The 18,530-nt window shown below is 49.6% G+C and overlaps 2 protein-coding genes across 2 annotated transcripts; one reads left to right on the top strand and one right to left on the bottom strand.

Annotated features, from left to right (window-relative positions):
• Positions 1-11,097, top strand: LOC135808773 (mucin-2-like). Its single transcript, XM_065322002.1, has 6 exons — positions 1-847; positions 2,878-8,113; positions 8,421-9,051; positions 9,429-9,526; positions 9,695-9,858; positions 10,143-11,097. Exons 1-6 carry the CDS (start codon positions 391-393, stop codon positions 10,250-10,252), a joined length of 6,696 nt encoding a protein of 2,231 aa, XP_065178074.1. The 5' UTR covers positions 1-390; the 3' UTR covers positions 10,253-11,097.
• Positions 11,098-11,660: 563 nt separating this feature from the next.
• On the bottom strand, positions 11,661-18,530 carry LOC135808774 (heat shock protein 60A-like). Its single transcript, XM_065322003.1, has 9 exons — positions 18,378-18,530; positions 17,014-17,195; positions 16,623-16,751; positions 16,031-16,160; positions 15,112-15,378; positions 14,740-14,908; positions 14,027-14,126; positions 13,097-13,342; positions 11,661-12,337 (listed from the first exon to the last, which is right to left on the bottom strand). The coding sequence occupies exons 2-9, from the start codon at positions 17,191-17,193 to the stop codon at positions 11,807-11,809; spliced, it is 1,752 nt and encodes a 583-aa protein (XP_065178075.1). The 5' UTR covers positions 17,194-17,195; positions 18,378-18,530; the 3' UTR covers positions 11,661-11,806.

Here is an 18,530-nt window from a genome sequence, read left to right as displayed (position 1 = left end):
AGTCGCTATGTGGCAGCCCGACGCTCGCACTCGCCATGCACCGAACCCCCGCCAGAAGCCAACGCATCATCTTATGCACCGCTGCTACCTTGTCGCTGGCCATCGCACGGCCCGATCGGTGAGGAGAAGGACGGTAAAGTGAAACTGAAAGCGAAGTGTCACTTGGAGTAGTTGTGAACACGCTTGGACGAAACCTTCCCACATAGCCATTCACCCACTTCGGCCAACAGAACGAATCAGGGCGATCTAGAGTCGTAGAGACTGAGTTAGACGCGATTGGAACTGGAGAGTCGAGTGTGCACCAAAGGAGTGGGTGCAAAGGTCAGATGAGGAAGCGCTGAAAGGTCTGCTGTCTCTTCTCGCCTGCTTGTGGATCTACAAGTAACGGAGATGGCTTGCAGTGGGTGTGTGAATCGTCTCAGCTTCTGCTGTTTGTCCGCCCAAAGCATACTGCTCGTTTCATGCGCGTTCTGGCTAGGTTCTCATGCTGCGCCAGTTCAACACCGAGGGCATTGGCCGGAGGCAGCAGATTTGGCCACTCTTGCAGCGCCTAACTGCAGTTTGCTAACACTTTGGTCTGCGGAACAGCTGCAAATCACAGCGAGGCCACTACTGCCTCCGAACTCGATCGTTTCTCATGCTTATCTGAACTGCTTGGCATTCGATCGTCGTGGTTTCGCCAAGGAGGTCGTCTTCACGGTGGTGGACAATGACAATGCTTTGCGGCAGTTGCACTTCGTCTGTACGCACAACGGCTCCTTGGAGATGGATCTCTTCGGGTTTCCCAACCCAACGAACACGGGAGAGACGTGTCGTGGCTGCCGGAATGCTACCGAATCGTGTGACGGTAAGGCATTGCAAAAAGAATTCCATCCTGTCAAAGTCTCTCCGCTAAAATTTGTCCCCTTCATTTCCCCAAATGATCGTTTCACGGACGAAGATCACTGCAATCTGGCTAGAGACTAGAGTTTTCTGTAGCAAATAGCTCGCCCGCCTACAGTGGGATTATGAGTAGCGCCGGTGGTCTGGCCGCGCCGAACCACTTTGCATTAATTTTTTAGAGTGACTATCGGTGCCGAAGACATGTCACTCCGGCCCTCCTAGTTTTTATCGCATCTTCGCGTGATGTAGTGGACATCGGTGTTCAGCCGAATCCAATACTGCACGTACCGGTGGTACTACATCCCCTACGCGTAGGAGCACGGCAATGAGAAAAGCCTGGGATGATCTTCTTCGACTCTCTTGTGCCTGGGAACGTGTTCGATCATGAAACCTCAATGAGGCGCAACGCAGAACTACAATGTACATGATTGTGCAATGATTGTAACATGACCCGTTGTACATGAAGCACTATTCGGTCCCTCCAGTATCGCCAGTGTCACCAGCCGAACTTTTTTGTTGTTGATCTAGTCAGTATATCAGGCGTAAGCAGCCAGTGGGCAGTGAAGTCTGTGATGTGTTGTACTTGTAGCAACACAGGTACAGCTGTTTAGTTGCAAAAAGCCCTGTGTTGAGCTGGCATAACTACACTTTCCCTCCACTGAAAATGCGGTCCAGGTAGGTTGGGGAGGACATTTGTATGGTGGAAACAACAAGGGGGAGAGACAGGGAGATGATCATTATACAGGACTGAGACAGAGAGTGCAGTATTCAGTACCAAGCACTCCGCTCATTTGCTTACTGACCAGTGTATGCTACGATGCGGACGTTTCGTGGATTTGCGTCATAGATTTGGTTAGTCTAAACATCCGGGTACTGGCATACAGCTGCAACCGTGAAACTGTATTTCCAAATCAACCGGACTAAAGTTTGTCCTGGAATACTCTCGAACATAATTACGCTATGCACCTGTGTAGAGCTAACAAACATTGCTATAGGCCAACCTGAACAAAACCTTACTGTGCACTCAACAACTAATTTCTCAAATTTCATTCTGCCAACAACAACAGTTTCCAGTTTAACAGAAGAAAAAAATTCACGGTTCGCGTCAGACTCAGCTAGAGGCTGAGTTTTCCACATCCGTAGGAACGCCACCACCCTTCAAGGATGGTTTAACAGAAATCTCACGCCAAATCCGTACTGCGACAATACTTCGACTTACACAACCGACGGTTCCGGAGGCGGCAAGATCTGGAACGCCACTTGGAGCATTGCCTTCCTCCCCCCCTAACCTCTCTGACAGTACCTCCCATCTGGGAGCGGCGTGGCCAATCCTGGCAGCTGTCAATAGTAGTAGTAGTAGTAGTAGTAGTGTGTGTGTGTGTGTGTGTGTGTGTGTGTGTGTGTGTGTGTGTGTGTGTGTGTGTGTGTGTGTGTGTGTGTGTGTGTGTGTGTGTGACCGAGAGAGAGAGAGAGAGAGAGAGAGAGAGAGAGAGAGAGAGAGAGAGAGAGAGAGAGAGAGAGAGAGAGAGAATGAATGAGAGAGAATGAGACACACACACACACACACACACACACACACACACACACACACATACATCAAGACTGGTTCAAGCGGCAAAGGCTATCTCAGGTATCTAACACCTGTGTGCCAACAATATCCAAGCTGATGGCATGTACATGTAATACAGCGCGTAGTAATACATATGATGTACTCTACACTGTACAGTGAAGATCTCAATGGTGGACATTGTGCCAGGAAAGCACATGTATGTGTACTGTTCTTGGAAGTACATACACTCGAATGCAGGTGCGAAAACACACAAAGGATACCTGGTCATGATGTGCAGCTAATGTCATGTTTGGTTTGCATATGTGCATGTATGGATGTGTGTGTGTGTGTGTGTGTGTGTGTGTGTGTGTGTGTGTGTGTGTGTGTGTGCGTGTGTGTGCATGTGTGTGCATGTGTGCGTGTATACTGGCATGTACTGTGTGCAGTCTGTGACCTGTCATGTCAGAATGGTGGCACGTTGCTCTCCGACTGCAGCAGGTGCCTGTGCATGCCTCTCTATACTGGACGGCAGTGTGAAACCCTGAACCCGCAGCAGGACCCAGCTCTCACAATTGCAACCATAGAGCCACCAACCTCAGGTCAAAACCAGTCTGAAGTTGACCCAACCATACCACTGGATCATGGCGAAGGAAATGCTACCGATGGTACGCCTTCGGAACAACCCTCCGTGGTTGAGGAACAAGTTGCAAATGCTACAGAAGGTACACCGTCGGAACAACCCTCCATGGCTGAGGAACAAGTTGCAAATGCTACCGAAGGTACCCCTTCAGAACAAACCTCCATGGCTAAGGAACAAGTTGCAAATGCTACCGAAGGTACCCCGTCGGAACAGACCTCCGTGGTTACGGAAGAAGTTGCGAATGCTACCGAAGATACCCCGTCGGAACAACCCTCCATGGTTAAGGAACAAGTTGCAAATGCTACCGAAGATACCCCGTCGGAACAAACCTCCATGGTTAAGGAACAAGTTGCGAATGCTACCGAAGATACCCCGTCGGAACAACCCTCCGTGGTTACGGAACAAGTTGCGAATGCTACCGAAGATACTCCGTCGGAACAAACCTCCATGGTCAAGGAACAAGTTGCAAATGCTACCGAAGGTGCCCCGTCGGAACAACCCTCCATGGCCACAGAACAAGTTGCAGCAAGCACCCCACCCAATGGCACAACTACACCAAGCAATTATATCATGACAACAAGTAATGATGTCATTCCCACTGCAGACGGCGGTGTTCCGGTCGAGTTTGCTAAGACAGAACCCAATCAGATTGCTGCAAAGCCTGTTGATTCAACTGCAGAACCCTATCCATATCTAGGCAAGGATGCAGGCAAGGATATTCTCCAAGTTCCAGCCGACCGCCAGTATAAGATACATGATCATGGTCACCCAACCGGTTATCCTTTAGGAGGCGGCAATGGAGAGAAAAGCGGCGTTATATACGCTGGCCCAGGGAGCACGACTGTCCCAAACGCTGACTTTGACTGGAAGGCCGCGCCAGTCTCTACAAAAGTGAATACCGCTGTGGTATTCGCAAACAGCACAGCAACTGAGTCACCACCAGGAGTGGCAACTGAGTCACCATCAGGAGTGGCAACTGAGAGTACACAAACCAATGCATCCGAAACTGCAGGCCAAACAGAAGTGGCTGCTCAAACTGCTGAGTCGGTCACAACCTTGGGTGCCGGGGAAACCACTCCACCAACCAATGCATCTGAAATTGAAGGCGAAACGGAGGTGGCTGCTCAAACTGCCGAGTCGGTCACAACCTTGGGTGCCGGGGAAACCACTCCACCAACCAATGCATCTGGAACTGCAGGCCAAACGGAGGTGGCTGCTCAAACTGCTGAGTCGGTCGCAACCTTGGGTGCCGGGGAAACCACTCCACCAACCAATGTATCTGAAACTGAAGGCCAAACGGAGGTGGCTGCTCAAACTGCCGAGTCGGTCACAACCTTGAGTGCCGGGGAAACCACTCCGCCAACAAATGCATCTGGAACTTCAGGCCAAACGGAGGTGGCTGCTCAAACTGCTGAGTCGGTCGCAACCTTGGGTGCCGGGGAAACCACTCCACCAACAAATGCATCTGAAACTGAAGGCCAAACGGAGGTGGCTGCTCAAACTGCTGAGTCGGTCGCAACCTTGGGTGCCGGGGAAACCACTCCACCAACAAATGCATCTGAAACTGCAGGCCAAACGGAGGTGGCTGCTCAAACTGCCGAGTCGGTCGCAACCTTGGGTGCCGGGGAAACCACTCCGCCAACCAATGCATCTGAAACTGAAGGCCAAACGGAGGTGGCTGCTCAAGCTGCCGAGTCGGCCACGACCATGAGTGCCGGGGAAACCACTCCACCAACCAATGCATCTGAAACTGCAGGCCAAACGGAGGTGGCTGCTCAAACTGCCGAGTCGGCCACGACCTTGAGTGCCGGGGAAACCACTCCACCAGCCAATGCATCTGAAACTGCAGGCCAAATGGAGGTGGCTGCTCAAACTGCCCAGTCGGGCACAACCTTGGGCGCCGGGGAAACCACTCCACCGGGAATTGCAGAAGGAACGGTTGTCAATACAGAGAACACTACGGCTGAGACCGGCGTTGATTCCAACCCAGCTGCTCCTAGTACTGATGGTGTCCACATTAACATGACAGAATTAATCAATGTAGTCGTTCCCACCATGGCACAAGACAATACCGAGATTGGCACTGAGCAAAACGTAACTCAGCCCAATCAAACAACGGAAGCAGCAGAGGCCAGAACACCGCATTTTGATGCTCACCACAGCGCAGTGCAAACTGAAGTACCCGCTACTGATCCGATGGCAGAGACAGGAGGACCTGAAACAATTGAGTATGCGCCCGCATGGGTCACCACCGGCCAAAATGCATCCCAAGCAGCCACGGACAGGCAAACAGAACAGAATCATAGTATCGAGACAACGCCAGAATCTCCTGCCGTGCGAACTGATGTACCTACTCCTAATGCAACAGCAGAGACTGGAGGACCGGAAACAATCGAGTATGCACCCACATGGGTCACCAATGACCGAAATCTAACCCAAGCAGCCACAGACATGCAAACGGAACAGAATCATAGTATCGGAACCACGCCGGAATCCACCACAGAGGGAACTGAGGTACCCGCTACTGATCTGACGGCAGAGACGGGAGGACCTGAAACAATCGAGTATGTACCCGCATGGGTCACCACTGGCCAAAATGTATCCCAAGCAGCCACGGACATGCAAACAAGAAAGAATCATAGTGTAGGAACCACGCCAGAATCCACTGCAGTGCAAACTGAGGTACCCGCTACTGATCTGACGGCAGAGACAGGAGGACCAGAAACAACGGAGTTTCCACCCGCATGGGTCACCACCGGACAAAATGTAACCCAAGCAGCCACGGACGTGCCAACAGAACAGAATCCTAGTGTCGGAACCACGCCAGAATCCACTGCAGTACAAACCGACATACTCGGTCCTGATGCAACAGCAGAGACTGGCGGGCCTGAAACAATCGAGTACGCACCCGCATGGGTCACCACCGACCAAAATGTATTCCAAGCAGCCACGGACATGCAGACAGAGCAGAATATTGCTATCGGAACCACGCCAGAATCCACTGCAGTGCAAACTGTGGTACCCGCTACTGATCTGATGGCAGAGACGGGAGGACCTGGAACAATTGGGTACGCAGCGGCATGGGTCACCAAAGACCGAATTAATGTATTCCAAGTAGGCACAGACATGCAAGCAGTGCAGAACCCTGATGTCGGAACCACGCCAGAACCCACTGCTGTGCAAACTGAGGTACCCGCTACCGACCTGATGGCAGAGACAGGAGGACCTGAAACGATCGAGTATGCACCCGCATGGGTCACCACTGGCCAAAATGTATCCCAAGTACGCACGGATATGCAAACGGAACAGAATCAGAATATTGGAACCACGCCAGAATCAACTGCCGTGCAAACTGACGTGCCCGCTACTGATGCAACGGCAGAGACGGGAGGACCTGAAACAACGGAGGTCGCAGCCGCATGGGTCACCACCGACCAAAATATATTCCAAGCAGGCACGGATATGCAAACAGAACAGAATCATAGTATCGGAACCACGCCAGAATCCGCCATAGAGCGAACTGAGGTACCCACTACTGATCTGACAGCAGAGACTGGAGGACCTGAAACTACAGAGTTCCCACCTGCATGGGTCACCACCGGCCAAAATGTATCCCAAGCAGCCACAGACATGCCAACGGAACAGAGTAATAGTATTGGAACCACGCCAGAATCCACCACAGAGGAAACTGAGGTACCCGCTACTGATCTGATGGCAGAGACGGGAGGACCTGAAACAACGGAGTTCCCACCCGCATGGGTCACCACCGACCAAAATGTATCCCAAGCAGGCACGAACCTGCAGACAGAACAGAATCATAGTATCGGAACAACGCCAGAATCTACTTCCGGGCAAACTGATGTACCCACTACTGATGCAACAGCAGAGACGGGAGGACCTGAAACAACGGAGTTCCCACCCCGGGTCACCACCGACCAAAATGTATCCCAAGCAGGCACGAACATGCAGACAGAACAGAATCATAGTATCGGAACAACGCCAGAATCTACTTCCGGGCAAACTGATGTACCCACTACTGATGCAACAGCAGAGACGGGAGGACCTGAAACAATGGAGTTCCCGCCCGCATGGGTCACCACCGACCGAACTGTGTTTCAAGCAGGCACGGACATGCAAACAGAACAGAATCATAGTATCGGAACAACGCCAGAATCTACTGCAGTGCAAACTGAGGTACCCGCTACTGATCTGACGGCAGAGACAGGAGGACCTGAAACAACGGAGTTCCCACCCGCATGGGTCACCACCGACCGAACTGTGTTCCAAGCAGGCACGGACATGCAAACAGAACAGAATAATAGTATCGGAACAACACCAGAATCTCATTTTGCCACAAGCCAGGCTGAGCAGGCACTGGACAGGACAACCCCGCAGTCAAGTGATTCTACTGCTGTGCCGGCATCTGGTACAGATATGAGTGCTATGACTACCACGGCCAGTGCAGCACATACTGGTGCTGGTACACAGCAAGTGGGAACAGCGGATATTCTCGCAGTGCCTACAGAGGACGTCAGGACGTTTACCGCTCAGCCGGTAGAACTAGAGACCACCCAGCAATCTACCGCTGGGCCCGAGGTTGCCACGTTCATGCCCACAACCACGCTATCTGATGCTGTGCAGCGGGAAACAACAGACGCAGAAGTGGCTACCAGTATGCTGGGCACAACGGAGGTGCAAACAACTGCACCACAGACCACCACTCAACCTTTGACAACTACACTACCGACAACAACACAAACTCCAACAGCCACACCGCTATCTACCACGCAGCACCCGATGACCACCACAACGCTTGCTGCTGAGGTGATAATCACAACAGCCACTGATCCTTGCCTGGTGGATCCGTGTCAGAACAATGGCACGTGCAGTCGCAAAGGAGCTGGAGAGGCATACACCTGCGAATGCCAGCTCGGCTTTGAGGGCAAAAACTGTGAGACGGATGTGGATGAGTGTGCTCTGAGAGGATGGATGTGCCTGAATGGTGGCACCTGCATCGATCAGGTCAATGACTTCTCGTGCGAGTAAGTACAACAACGATGACTAGTGTGATGCTACCCATTGGTTTGTGTGAGAGTGTGCATGCATGCATAACTACAAGTGTGCGTACATTGTATGTGCGTGTACCTGTGTGCGTGTGGGAGGGCCTGTAAGGATTATGGAGTAAGGCGATGATCATGTTGCCATCATGCACCTCATACTTTCCATTAGCAGGCTGCACAACGTCATGACTGCATCATGTACACTATCTGGACACAGTTTACTATACTTTATCCACTATTGTAGATGCTGACTGATGTCTTTCATGCTCTGCATGCAATATTGCCACAGGTGCGCAGCTGGGTTCACAGGAGCATTCTGCGCTGTGGAGATTAACGAGTGTGAGTCCGAGCCATGCCTGAATGGAGCACAGTGCATCGACGGACTGCACCAGTACACGTGTCTGTGCGCGGCAGGCTTCTCGGGCGCCAACTGTGAGGTCAACGTGGACGACTGTGCTGGCCTGCCCGGCGACGTGTGCATGAACGGGGGCCAGTGCCGCGACCTGGTGGGTACATTTGACTGTGCGTGTGCACCAGGTTTCACCGGGCCGTGGTGCGGGGTCAACATTGATGAATGCGGACTGTTCCGCGCCATCTGCCAGAACGAGGCGAAGTGCGTGGACGGAATCAACAACTTCACGTGTCAGTGTCCGCCCGGCTTCGATGGCCACTACTGCGAGGTGAACATTGACGACTGTGTGAATGTCACGTGTGAGAACGCCGGAGAGTGCGTGGACGCCATCAACGCGCACTGGTGCAAGTGTGCCGAGGGCTTTGGCGGTAATTTCTGCGAGGTGCCGGCCGGCGGCTGTGGCAAGCCGTCGCCATGCCAGAACGGAGGCCAGTGCATACCGATTGGAGCAGAGGACTACCACTGTGCATGCTCTAAGGGATTTGTCGGCTCTCAGTGCCAGCATGAGGTAAGTTTAAAATAAAAAGGGAGATAATATAAAACAGATACAGCAGTCATGCTGCCGCTCAGTGCCATGTGTAGTATTCAGCATTGAAATTTGCTGCAAACATTTTGGCAGCACAGTGACATTACCTGACAGGAAATGTGATGCTGCACGGCGATGAAGTGACCTGCAGCACCTTTATATCCGGAAAAGGATATGGACGTGTTCCTTCACATGGTGGTCAAACCGTGGTGCACATCTCTCTCTCTCTCTCTCTCTCTCTCTCTCTCTCTCTCTCTCTCTCTCTCTCTCTCTCTCTCTCTCCTCAGCACAGAATGTATTTATGCATTTGTACAGTTTCCAGCATTGCCAATTTTCCATGCATGTGTGTTTTCATGCAGGTCAACGAATGCCAGGCGTCTCCATGCCAGAACGACGGTGTCTGTATTGACAAGGTCAGCGGCTTTTCCTGCCACTGCACTAAGGCCTTCTGGGGCAAGTAAGTACTCCAAGACAAGTACAGTGCATTCATTTTGTGTACTAGTATCTTGCCAATACCTAATCTGAGCAAGTTGAATGCAATGTGCAGTGCAGTGCGTGATGACGCTTGGACGCAGTCATGCTGGAGTGTCTCAACATCTTTATTCTTTGCTTGTACTTCACGCAGGCATTGCGAGTACAGTGTTGATCACTGCTGGAGCAACCCGTGCCAAAACAATGCCTCCTGCCTCGGCATGCTGGACAGTTACTTCTGTACATGCACCGATGGATTTGTTGGACGTGACTGCCAGCTAAGCGTTGCTGCAAAGGCTGCTCCTGCAAAGACAGAAGGTAAGGATGAATGCTTGGTAGCATAGGCAACTTGTGCATCCTGGGTCTCTGTGATATGACATGCAGATTAGACATACTGAAGTACACATTTTCATTGTAGTGTTTTTCAGCCCAGCGTTGGGCAGTTTGACTACACCGGCAGACATCAACAAGGAAGTGCCACAAGCTTGCGAAGCACATGCCACTAGTCAATAGTTCAGGTGGTCAACATAATTACTTGATGAAACCGTTTGCATTTATATTTAATCTAATTTTTTCATATTTTGGTGTTTTTGTTTCTTCAGGACAACCACCTCCCCCGGAGCCTGTCATACACTCGCCACTACCTAAACGGCCACCGCCACCGGACAATTACTTCCCGCTGGGACTATACAACGGACGTGAGCTAGTATAGGCGGCCATGAGAGTGGAGGCAAAGCCGGACCATTGCCGTGGGCACAAAGTAGTGAAAGGCGTATAATTGTGTTACTATACCGCAATCACACTCTTCTGTGGCCATCAACTTCAATCGACACGTGCAGCTACCGGATCAAAATTGTTATATATTTTATCACCCTTCTCTTCTATTTCTCTAAAAACTTGTATCTTTGATGAGACGTGATCATTCACAGTCGACAAGAAGGGAGAGTACACTGGACTCGGGACCACTCACTCCAAGAGCAACTATTGTAATCTCAGCAAGTTTTATGGCCATCTGTACCCCCCCCCCCCCTCTCCTTGTGGCGGAGAATCTCTCCACCGGGCCTGTGATGGCCAGTGGTCTTGTAAATTCAACACCGGTACATGTACTGCATTATTTTATTTTTATAGCTGTTAAGTGTTCAGTTGTACGGTGTTTAGACGTTTGCTTCAAATCCCATACATGTACACTGCCTTGACATGCACACACCGTAAACAAAACTGATAAAATTATCCTAAAAATTTACTGATTCAACAACTGAGGCAAGCAGGTTTGTTCATTTTCATTGCATGCGACTGGCGAAAAAACCCAACAACACAAGCTCCATCAGCCCAGGAACGAACAGTACTAGTACATAAGTTATGATAATGCACTCTTGCTGGAACTTATTACAAGCTGTTGCATACTTTTTATCGTGACTGTGTAGGATGCACAGTCTTCCTTTTGATCTCATATGGTGGCACCAGGGAGTGGAGTGGACTCCCTGGCTAGCACCTTGCACCCTAGGCCCAGTGTTGGTAGGTCTAGGACTTAGTTGAGCAGCAATGACGAAGAGAGAATGTACATGATTGTACTATAATATTATGACCAGGGTTTATACGACTCCTCGAGTGACAGGACTACTGCGTGTACATGTGCATTATAAATAGGTTCCCAGGTGGGCGGTTATTTACTCTGCCTACTACTAGTATTACACTAACAGTGGAACCACACGCTGAAGAATGTGGAGTATTCTCGCAGCTTTTGCAATACATATCTACCTGCATTGCTTATAACAACTCGGCTACAGCTCTTGGAAACGACATACATGTACAAGTGCGCGAGTCTCTACCGTAACCTATCCAGATGTGCATAATACATTTACCAGCTTTGCCACCTGTGATCACAGTAAATGGACTTTGTAGCGATGTCCATACACAGTCGTCCCACTTTATAAACCAGAACAATTACCAGTAGCCAAAATGTCCTCTTTCATGCACATTGCAGCAGAATTTCCGCAGCACAAATGGTGCCGGAACATAAAGGGGACCACTAACGCACTGTAGATCTCCTACTCACGGGGCACTGCTGGATCTGAGCTGCCATCCATCACCCACCACATGCATCCAACTCAACAATGACCTTGTTTTGTTAGTTTGTTGCCATTGTGTTGTATGGAAAGTAAAAAACACAAACTAAAATGTAAATTTTGTACACACAGTAGCAGAGGCAGCATTGGCAGCAGGACGAGCAGGACTAGAAGGAGAGAGAGAGAGATAGAGGGTAGAGTTAGAAACCACCCATTCCACCCATACCGCCCATTCCTCCCATGCCTCCCATACCACCGCCACCCTCTGGTGCTGCGGGCTTGGGCTCGGGCATTTCGGTGATGACCACCTCGGATGTGGTGAGCAGCGATGCGACGCCGACAGCATCCACGAGGGCGGTGCGCACGACCTTGGTGGGGTCGATGATACCGCTCTGCAGCATATCGGTCATCTCTCCATTCAGGGCATTGAAGCCACGTGTCGGGCCCTCCTTCAGGATGCTCTCGCAGATGGCATCGCCGTCGAGGCCGGCGTTGTTGACGATCATGCGGCACGGCTGCGACAGGGCTTCGCTGACGATCTGGACACCGACGGCCTCGCTGTGGCTCAGGGTGTCGTTCTTGAGCAGCTCGCGCACTGGGGCAGCGCATCGCAGCAGAGCAGTACCACCACCGGGCACAATACCCTCCTCCAAAGCAGCACGGGTGGCGTTCAGCGCATCATTGACACGGTCCTTCTTCTCACCAACCTCAACCTCAGAGCTGCCACCGATCTGAACAACAAGAGAACAATCAACAACAGTCGATGAGCCACGACCAAAGTTCGCTATTTAAATCTGAAATTCACACAAAGGCAGATCAAGGTGTACTCGTATCAAGTTCACATATTTCTAGAACAAACCTCCTGGTCCTGTCCCCTATGGTGTGAGTGCTTGCTCCATTCAGCACACAAGCCAAACATTCTCACTTGGTGCGGCCTAGTGAATATTAGTCATAATTATGCTTCGCTGTATATGGCGCAATTCATTTACAGTGGAGCAATTTCCGCTCAATTTTTGCAAAACAATGAATGTGCTGTATACTAACTACTAGAAGAGAGAATGGAACATGCAGTACACCTACACACACACACATAAAGGTATTAGATATCATCTCCCCAACGGACGGTGAGTGTGTAATTGTAGAGTCGGTGACGAGGTGATAGATCAACAGAAGCAATGAGGAAATGTCACCAGTAGCAGGTAATCCCCGAGTCAAGTTACTGTAGTGCTCCAGCGAAAACATAGTCCAACCAAATGAGGGTATGCTTTTAGAGAAGCACAGGCAACAATTATGTACGTTCTACTCATAAGAGCGACCTAAGAACAAATCCAGTGCAAGTACTCACTTTAGTATTAGGCAGTCATCTCACAGTTAGTTGCCAGTCTGTGTGTTTTTAAAAATTAGGTCATCCCCCCCCCCCCCCCCCCCAACGACATACTAGTAAATGCGTGTACTTATCCGTGATGCTAACACCAACATAGCCCACTAACCTTGATCACGGCAACACCATCAGCAAGACGGGCAAGACGCTCCTGCAGCTTCTCCTTCTCGTAGTTGCTGTTTGTCTCGTCAATTTCGGCCTGGATCTGCTTGACGCGGGCAGAGATGGCATCTGCCTCTCCCTTACCGTGCAAGAGAAGGGAGTCCTCCTTGGTGACGACGACCTCTCCGGCATGACCGAGATCCTCAAGCTTGACATCAGCGACATTGTAGTTCATGGCCTCGTCTCCAAAGACCTGTAGCAAAGGCGGAACAAGCAGAAACAAACAAGAATTACCACAAGAAACACCATTTCCTTCAGTGGCCATGATGACACCACCAACAGTACATGGCTACATGGAGGGAGGTCACTTATCTGCCTTAACAGAGGGTGAGTGTGTAAATGTAGAGTCGGTGACGAGGTGATAGATCAACAGAAGCAATGGGGAACTGTCACCAGTAGCAAGTCATCCCCGAGTCAAGTTACTGTAGTGCTCCAGCGAAAACATAGTCCAACCAAATGAGGGTATGCTTTTAGAGAAGCACAGGCATAACAATTATGTACGTTCTACTCAGCATGCGTAAGAGCGGCCAAAGAGCAACACCAGTGCAAGTACTCATTAGGCAGTCATCTCACAGTTGATTGTCAGTCTACGTCCTTTACTAAGTAGCTCATACCCCCCCCCCTCACACACAGAAAAAAAATGGTGCAATCTCCAAAGTTTAACGAAAATTCAGTGTTATGTACAAGGACCTGGTAAACATACCCAACTGCATCCAAAAGCTCCATACGTCGAACACGTACACACACACACATCTTAAGCCTGGAAGACCACGACTGAAAACCACTGGACAAGTACAATGGCGAGGCTGATAGATGAGAATAGAAAAGGGCGAAAAACCTAATCGGCATTGCTGTAGCACACTGCCAAGTGACTGACCTTGGCGCCAAGAGAGACGGCGATGTCCTGAAGAGTGTGCTTGCGGTTGTCGCCGAAGCCTGGGGCCTTGATGGCAACAACGGGGAGGCCGCTCTTCAGCCTGCAGATAATCACAAGCAATGAGAACAAATCCGCAATTCGATTAGACCAGCTGGCCAACTAAGAACTAGCCACCCAGGCTCAACAAACAATTGCAATCAGTCCGTTGCAAACTGTGTAACTGTAGAGTCGGTGACGAGGTGATAGATCAACAGACGCAATGAGGAACTGTCACCAGTAGCAGGTAATCCCCGAGTCAAGTTACTGTAGTGCTCCAGCGAAAACATAGTCCAACCAAATGAGGGTATGCTTTTAGAGAAGCACAGGCATATCAATTATGTACGTTCTACTACTGTACAGGCAGAACATTTCGTCGGTTAATAATTTCGTCCAACTCCAAAGAAAGGGAGTTCGCCCGGTTGAAAATTTCGTCCATGGATCATAAGAGTGTGTTGAAAAGCTGGCCAAATCGACATTAGTCCGGCATTTAATTTAGTCCAAAAGCTCCTTGGACGAAAAAGACGAAATTAAATTCCAGACGAATATTTCTACTTTACAGTACTATTGAAGCGCGAATAAGTTTCACTGTGCACAAAGCAATGTGAAGAAGTCAAACAGAACCGAAGGCAACACTACAGTATGCCTTCAACTTGTAGAGCAGTCAGCATTGTTACCTGTTCAAGACAATGGTGGTAAGAGCTTCTCCGTCGATGTCCTCAGCCAGGATGACCAGGGGGCGGTGGCGCTGGGCAGCCAGCTCCAATGCAGGGATGATGGCCTGGATGTTGCTGATCTTCTTCTCAGAGATGAGAACCAAGGCATCCTGGTACTCAACCTTGTTGGCTGCAGCACACACACATACATGCACACAATACGTCATTTGACAGCACATAGGCACCCAGCCAGGGGCGCAGAATGATAACTCAGTGAGAAAGTCACACAAGAAGAGAAAACACCTTTAGAACACCACCACTCCCCCCCCCCCCCACTCACCACCAATAAAACACACATGTCCACGTCAAGGCCGAGTACACACCAACGCTTACCCTTGTTGCAGAAGTACGGGGAGATGAATCCACGGTCGAACTTCATGCCCTCGGTGACCTCGAGCTCATCGTCCAGGGTCTTTCCATCCTTGACAGTGATGACACCGTTCTTGCCAACACGGCGCACGGCATCAGCAATCAGGGATCCAGTGGCGTGGTCATTGTTGGCGGAGATGGTGGCGACCTGGATGACCTCCTCGTGGGAGTTGACCTCACGCTTGACGGTCTTCAGGTGCTCCAGAGCGGTATCAACTGCCTTCTGCATACCTGGACGGACGGGATAAGGGCAGAAGGCACTAAGCACATGATAATGGATGCTGGTATCACTACAAATAACACTTAATGAGCACAGCACATACACCACCGCTACACTCGTAGCTAGAGGTACATACACGAGAAGACTGTCACAGTCAACACTACTCAGGAGATCAAGGTTGGAGATAAATAACACAACCAAAAAATGGAAATTTTTCGAATTTTCGAATATCGAATGTTGTTGCCTGCATTCGAATATTTTTTTCTGGTGTCGGTTTTCTAGAATACTCTAAATTCAGAAATTTTCGGTGCTCAATATTTTCGGTATGAGGGCAAAAGCCCTGATTAGGTGAACAGAAATTTTCGGTACAGAGAAGCAGTCCCCTATTGGATTATGTGTGTTAGTGTTTGTTCGGTGTATTGAAAATTTAGGTGTGAAACAGATTCACCGAAAGTACCGAAAATAAAAGTACACCGAAAATTTGTGAAATTACAGTACTCGAATATTCCTTGCATCACTAGTATATGTGCATGGATTCTCTATGTGCCACCATCCATCTATGGTGTCACTGTGCCACCACTGCTGGTGGCATATAGTAAACAATACCACAGCAGCAGCAGCAGAAGAAGAAGCAGCACAAAAACACTACCACCAGTTCCTCACCCTTGCGCACTTCATAGGGGTTGACCTTCTGGCTCTCAATGGCGATAAGACCACTGGTGGCAATCTTGTGGGCAAGGACGGTGGCAGTGGTGGTACCATCACCGGCCTCGTCGTTGGTGTTATTGGCAACCTAGCATGCCGGAGAAACACACATCAACAGAAAGATAGACAAGGCAAGCTGGAATAAAAACTGGGCTCCTCACGAAGACCAAAGACACCCACAGTAACAATTCTCAACTGAACAGTGAACACGAGTGAATGTAGGATTGGTGACGAGGTGATAGACCAACAGAAGTAATGAGTGACTATCACCAATAAGCAATCCCGCAGTTACTGTAGTGCTCCAGCGAAAACATAGTCCCACCAAATTCGAGGATATGCTTTTAGAGAAGCACGAACGAGAATTCTTGGGAAGTATTATTGTGCTCTCTTCGAATACATTACAAATCAAGCCAATAAATACACAGACAAACACAAGACACTAGTCACTCACACACCTACACACCTAGACACACACAGGACAATGGGGACTGCAAGAATGCAACACAACCGTCAGCACAATACCGGCATCACCGAGGAACCATCACCTTACCTGAAGGAGCAAGTTGGCACCGACGTTCTGCAGCTTGTTGGGCAGGTTGACAACAGACTTGGCTACAGTTACACCGTCCTTGGTGATCTTGGGAGCACCCCAGCTCTGCTCAATGATGACGGAACGACCCTAAAATAAAATAAAAACAAACCCGACACAATACATACACACACACACCACACACAAACAACAACAATGGCTTGTACAAACTGTAAGCCAGCACCTAACTCTTTACCAATTCCTTTGCTAATAAACCGCAGATGAGCCACAATGGGACCTTCTAGGTACTATTGCGGAAGAGTCATTCAAGAATAACCCACATCCAGGGACACATGGCATAGGGTGTGTATCCATTGACACTTGGCAAAAAATAGCAGAAACCAGCGCGTACCTTGGGTCCCAGGGTGGCGGTTACAGCACGAGCCAGTGTGTCAAGACCCTCCAGCATCTCCTGGCGGGCTTTCTTGCCGAATTCAACCGACTTGGAGGCATATCGCTGCTGGGTGATGACCGCAGCGCGAGCATTGGGGATTTGCCGCGCAATGCGGGCAGATGAGCGGAGAAGACTCATACCTGTACATGCACCCAACAAGTACAGTCCAAAATGTCAGAGATACTAGTATCTAAAATACAGCAGCCTATTATTTTGCACACAATCTGATTCGAAACGTAACCTGCATCATTGTTGGTGTGCTTGAAGCTGTCTGACGAAGACCAGCAGTGCTTGTTCCACACGAGAAGCAGCAAAGCCAATCTTTGAACGACTGTAGATGAAAGACAGTGTTGCCTCACCACTACATGTCTACTACTGAGCAACGCATGTTTGTGTTTTTTAAGAATTACGCTGGTCGTTGGGGAAATCCAAAAATCTGTGTGGAATTGTTCATCTCACACATGAACCACTCTTCCTTGGATCTACTAATCCTAGATGGTAATACTATTTACGTACTCACAGCACACCAGCAATTGCTGCCTGTTTGCTCATGTATATCAATCAACAAAATATTTGGCATTGGGATTGTCCACAGTTGCAAAAATTGCAGAGAGAAAGGTGTTGTATGCAAATTCAGGACTAATAATCTCTTGCTGGATTGTGCACACGTGTAGGGACTGTGGGCCTGCTATTGTGTTCACGTGCATGCCCGCGTGTACTACAATGTTAGGTATTGTGCACAATGCGCAATGCACGTGCCGCTCTCCAAGTAACAGTGCAAGTAGATAAGAAAGTGACAATGACTACCTTTGTGAAATTCAACTGTTGCACCACAATTATTTAAAAAAATGCATGTGTCCAGGATAACCGAGCAGGTCTGATTACATGTATAAGAGGATCGTGGGTAGAAATGTCCCGGACTGGAAGTCGAAAGCCACAACAATAATTCTTGGATGGTGCAACATACTACAAAAATTGTTTCGGAATGTTCGCGAACAGCAAATATTTATTATTGTAACCAAAGAATGCCACAGCGTGTTATAGGCCAATACGAGAATCAAGGTCCCTTCCATTCACGCGATAAGGTCTTCTGCACATGTATCTTCCACACTCGACCAATTCGAAATTCTCATACAGTCCGACCATCAATGCTAACACAATACATGCATGATAATTGCAGTCTGAAAACACATGACAATTTCATCATTTGCTCCAGGAAAAGCAGCACGACCTACTCAAGATGAACAAGTCGCCACTAATGACTACTGCAATATGGTTTGCCACGCAGTGCAACCACAACACAACAATGTTATCGAACTTACCTGAAGCCACGTCCAAAGAACAGCTGCCCTGCACTCAGCCACGTGTACAAAAGACAAGTTTCTCTCCCGCAATGGCATCAAAAAGAGATCACGATCTGCGTGCTGGTGAGTGTCGTTGCGCAATGGCTGCTTCCATGGTAGTGAGAAAGCGAG

This window comes from Sycon ciliatum, chromosome 2 (assembly GCF_964019385.1).
Source record: "Sycon ciliatum chromosome 2, ocSycCili1.1, whole genome shotgun sequence".
NCBI lineage: Eukaryota > Metazoa > Porifera > Calcarea > Leucosolenida > Sycettidae > Sycon > Sycon ciliatum.
Note: the sequence above shows the minus strand (reverse complement) of the source record. Positions and strands in the feature narration are given on the sequence as shown.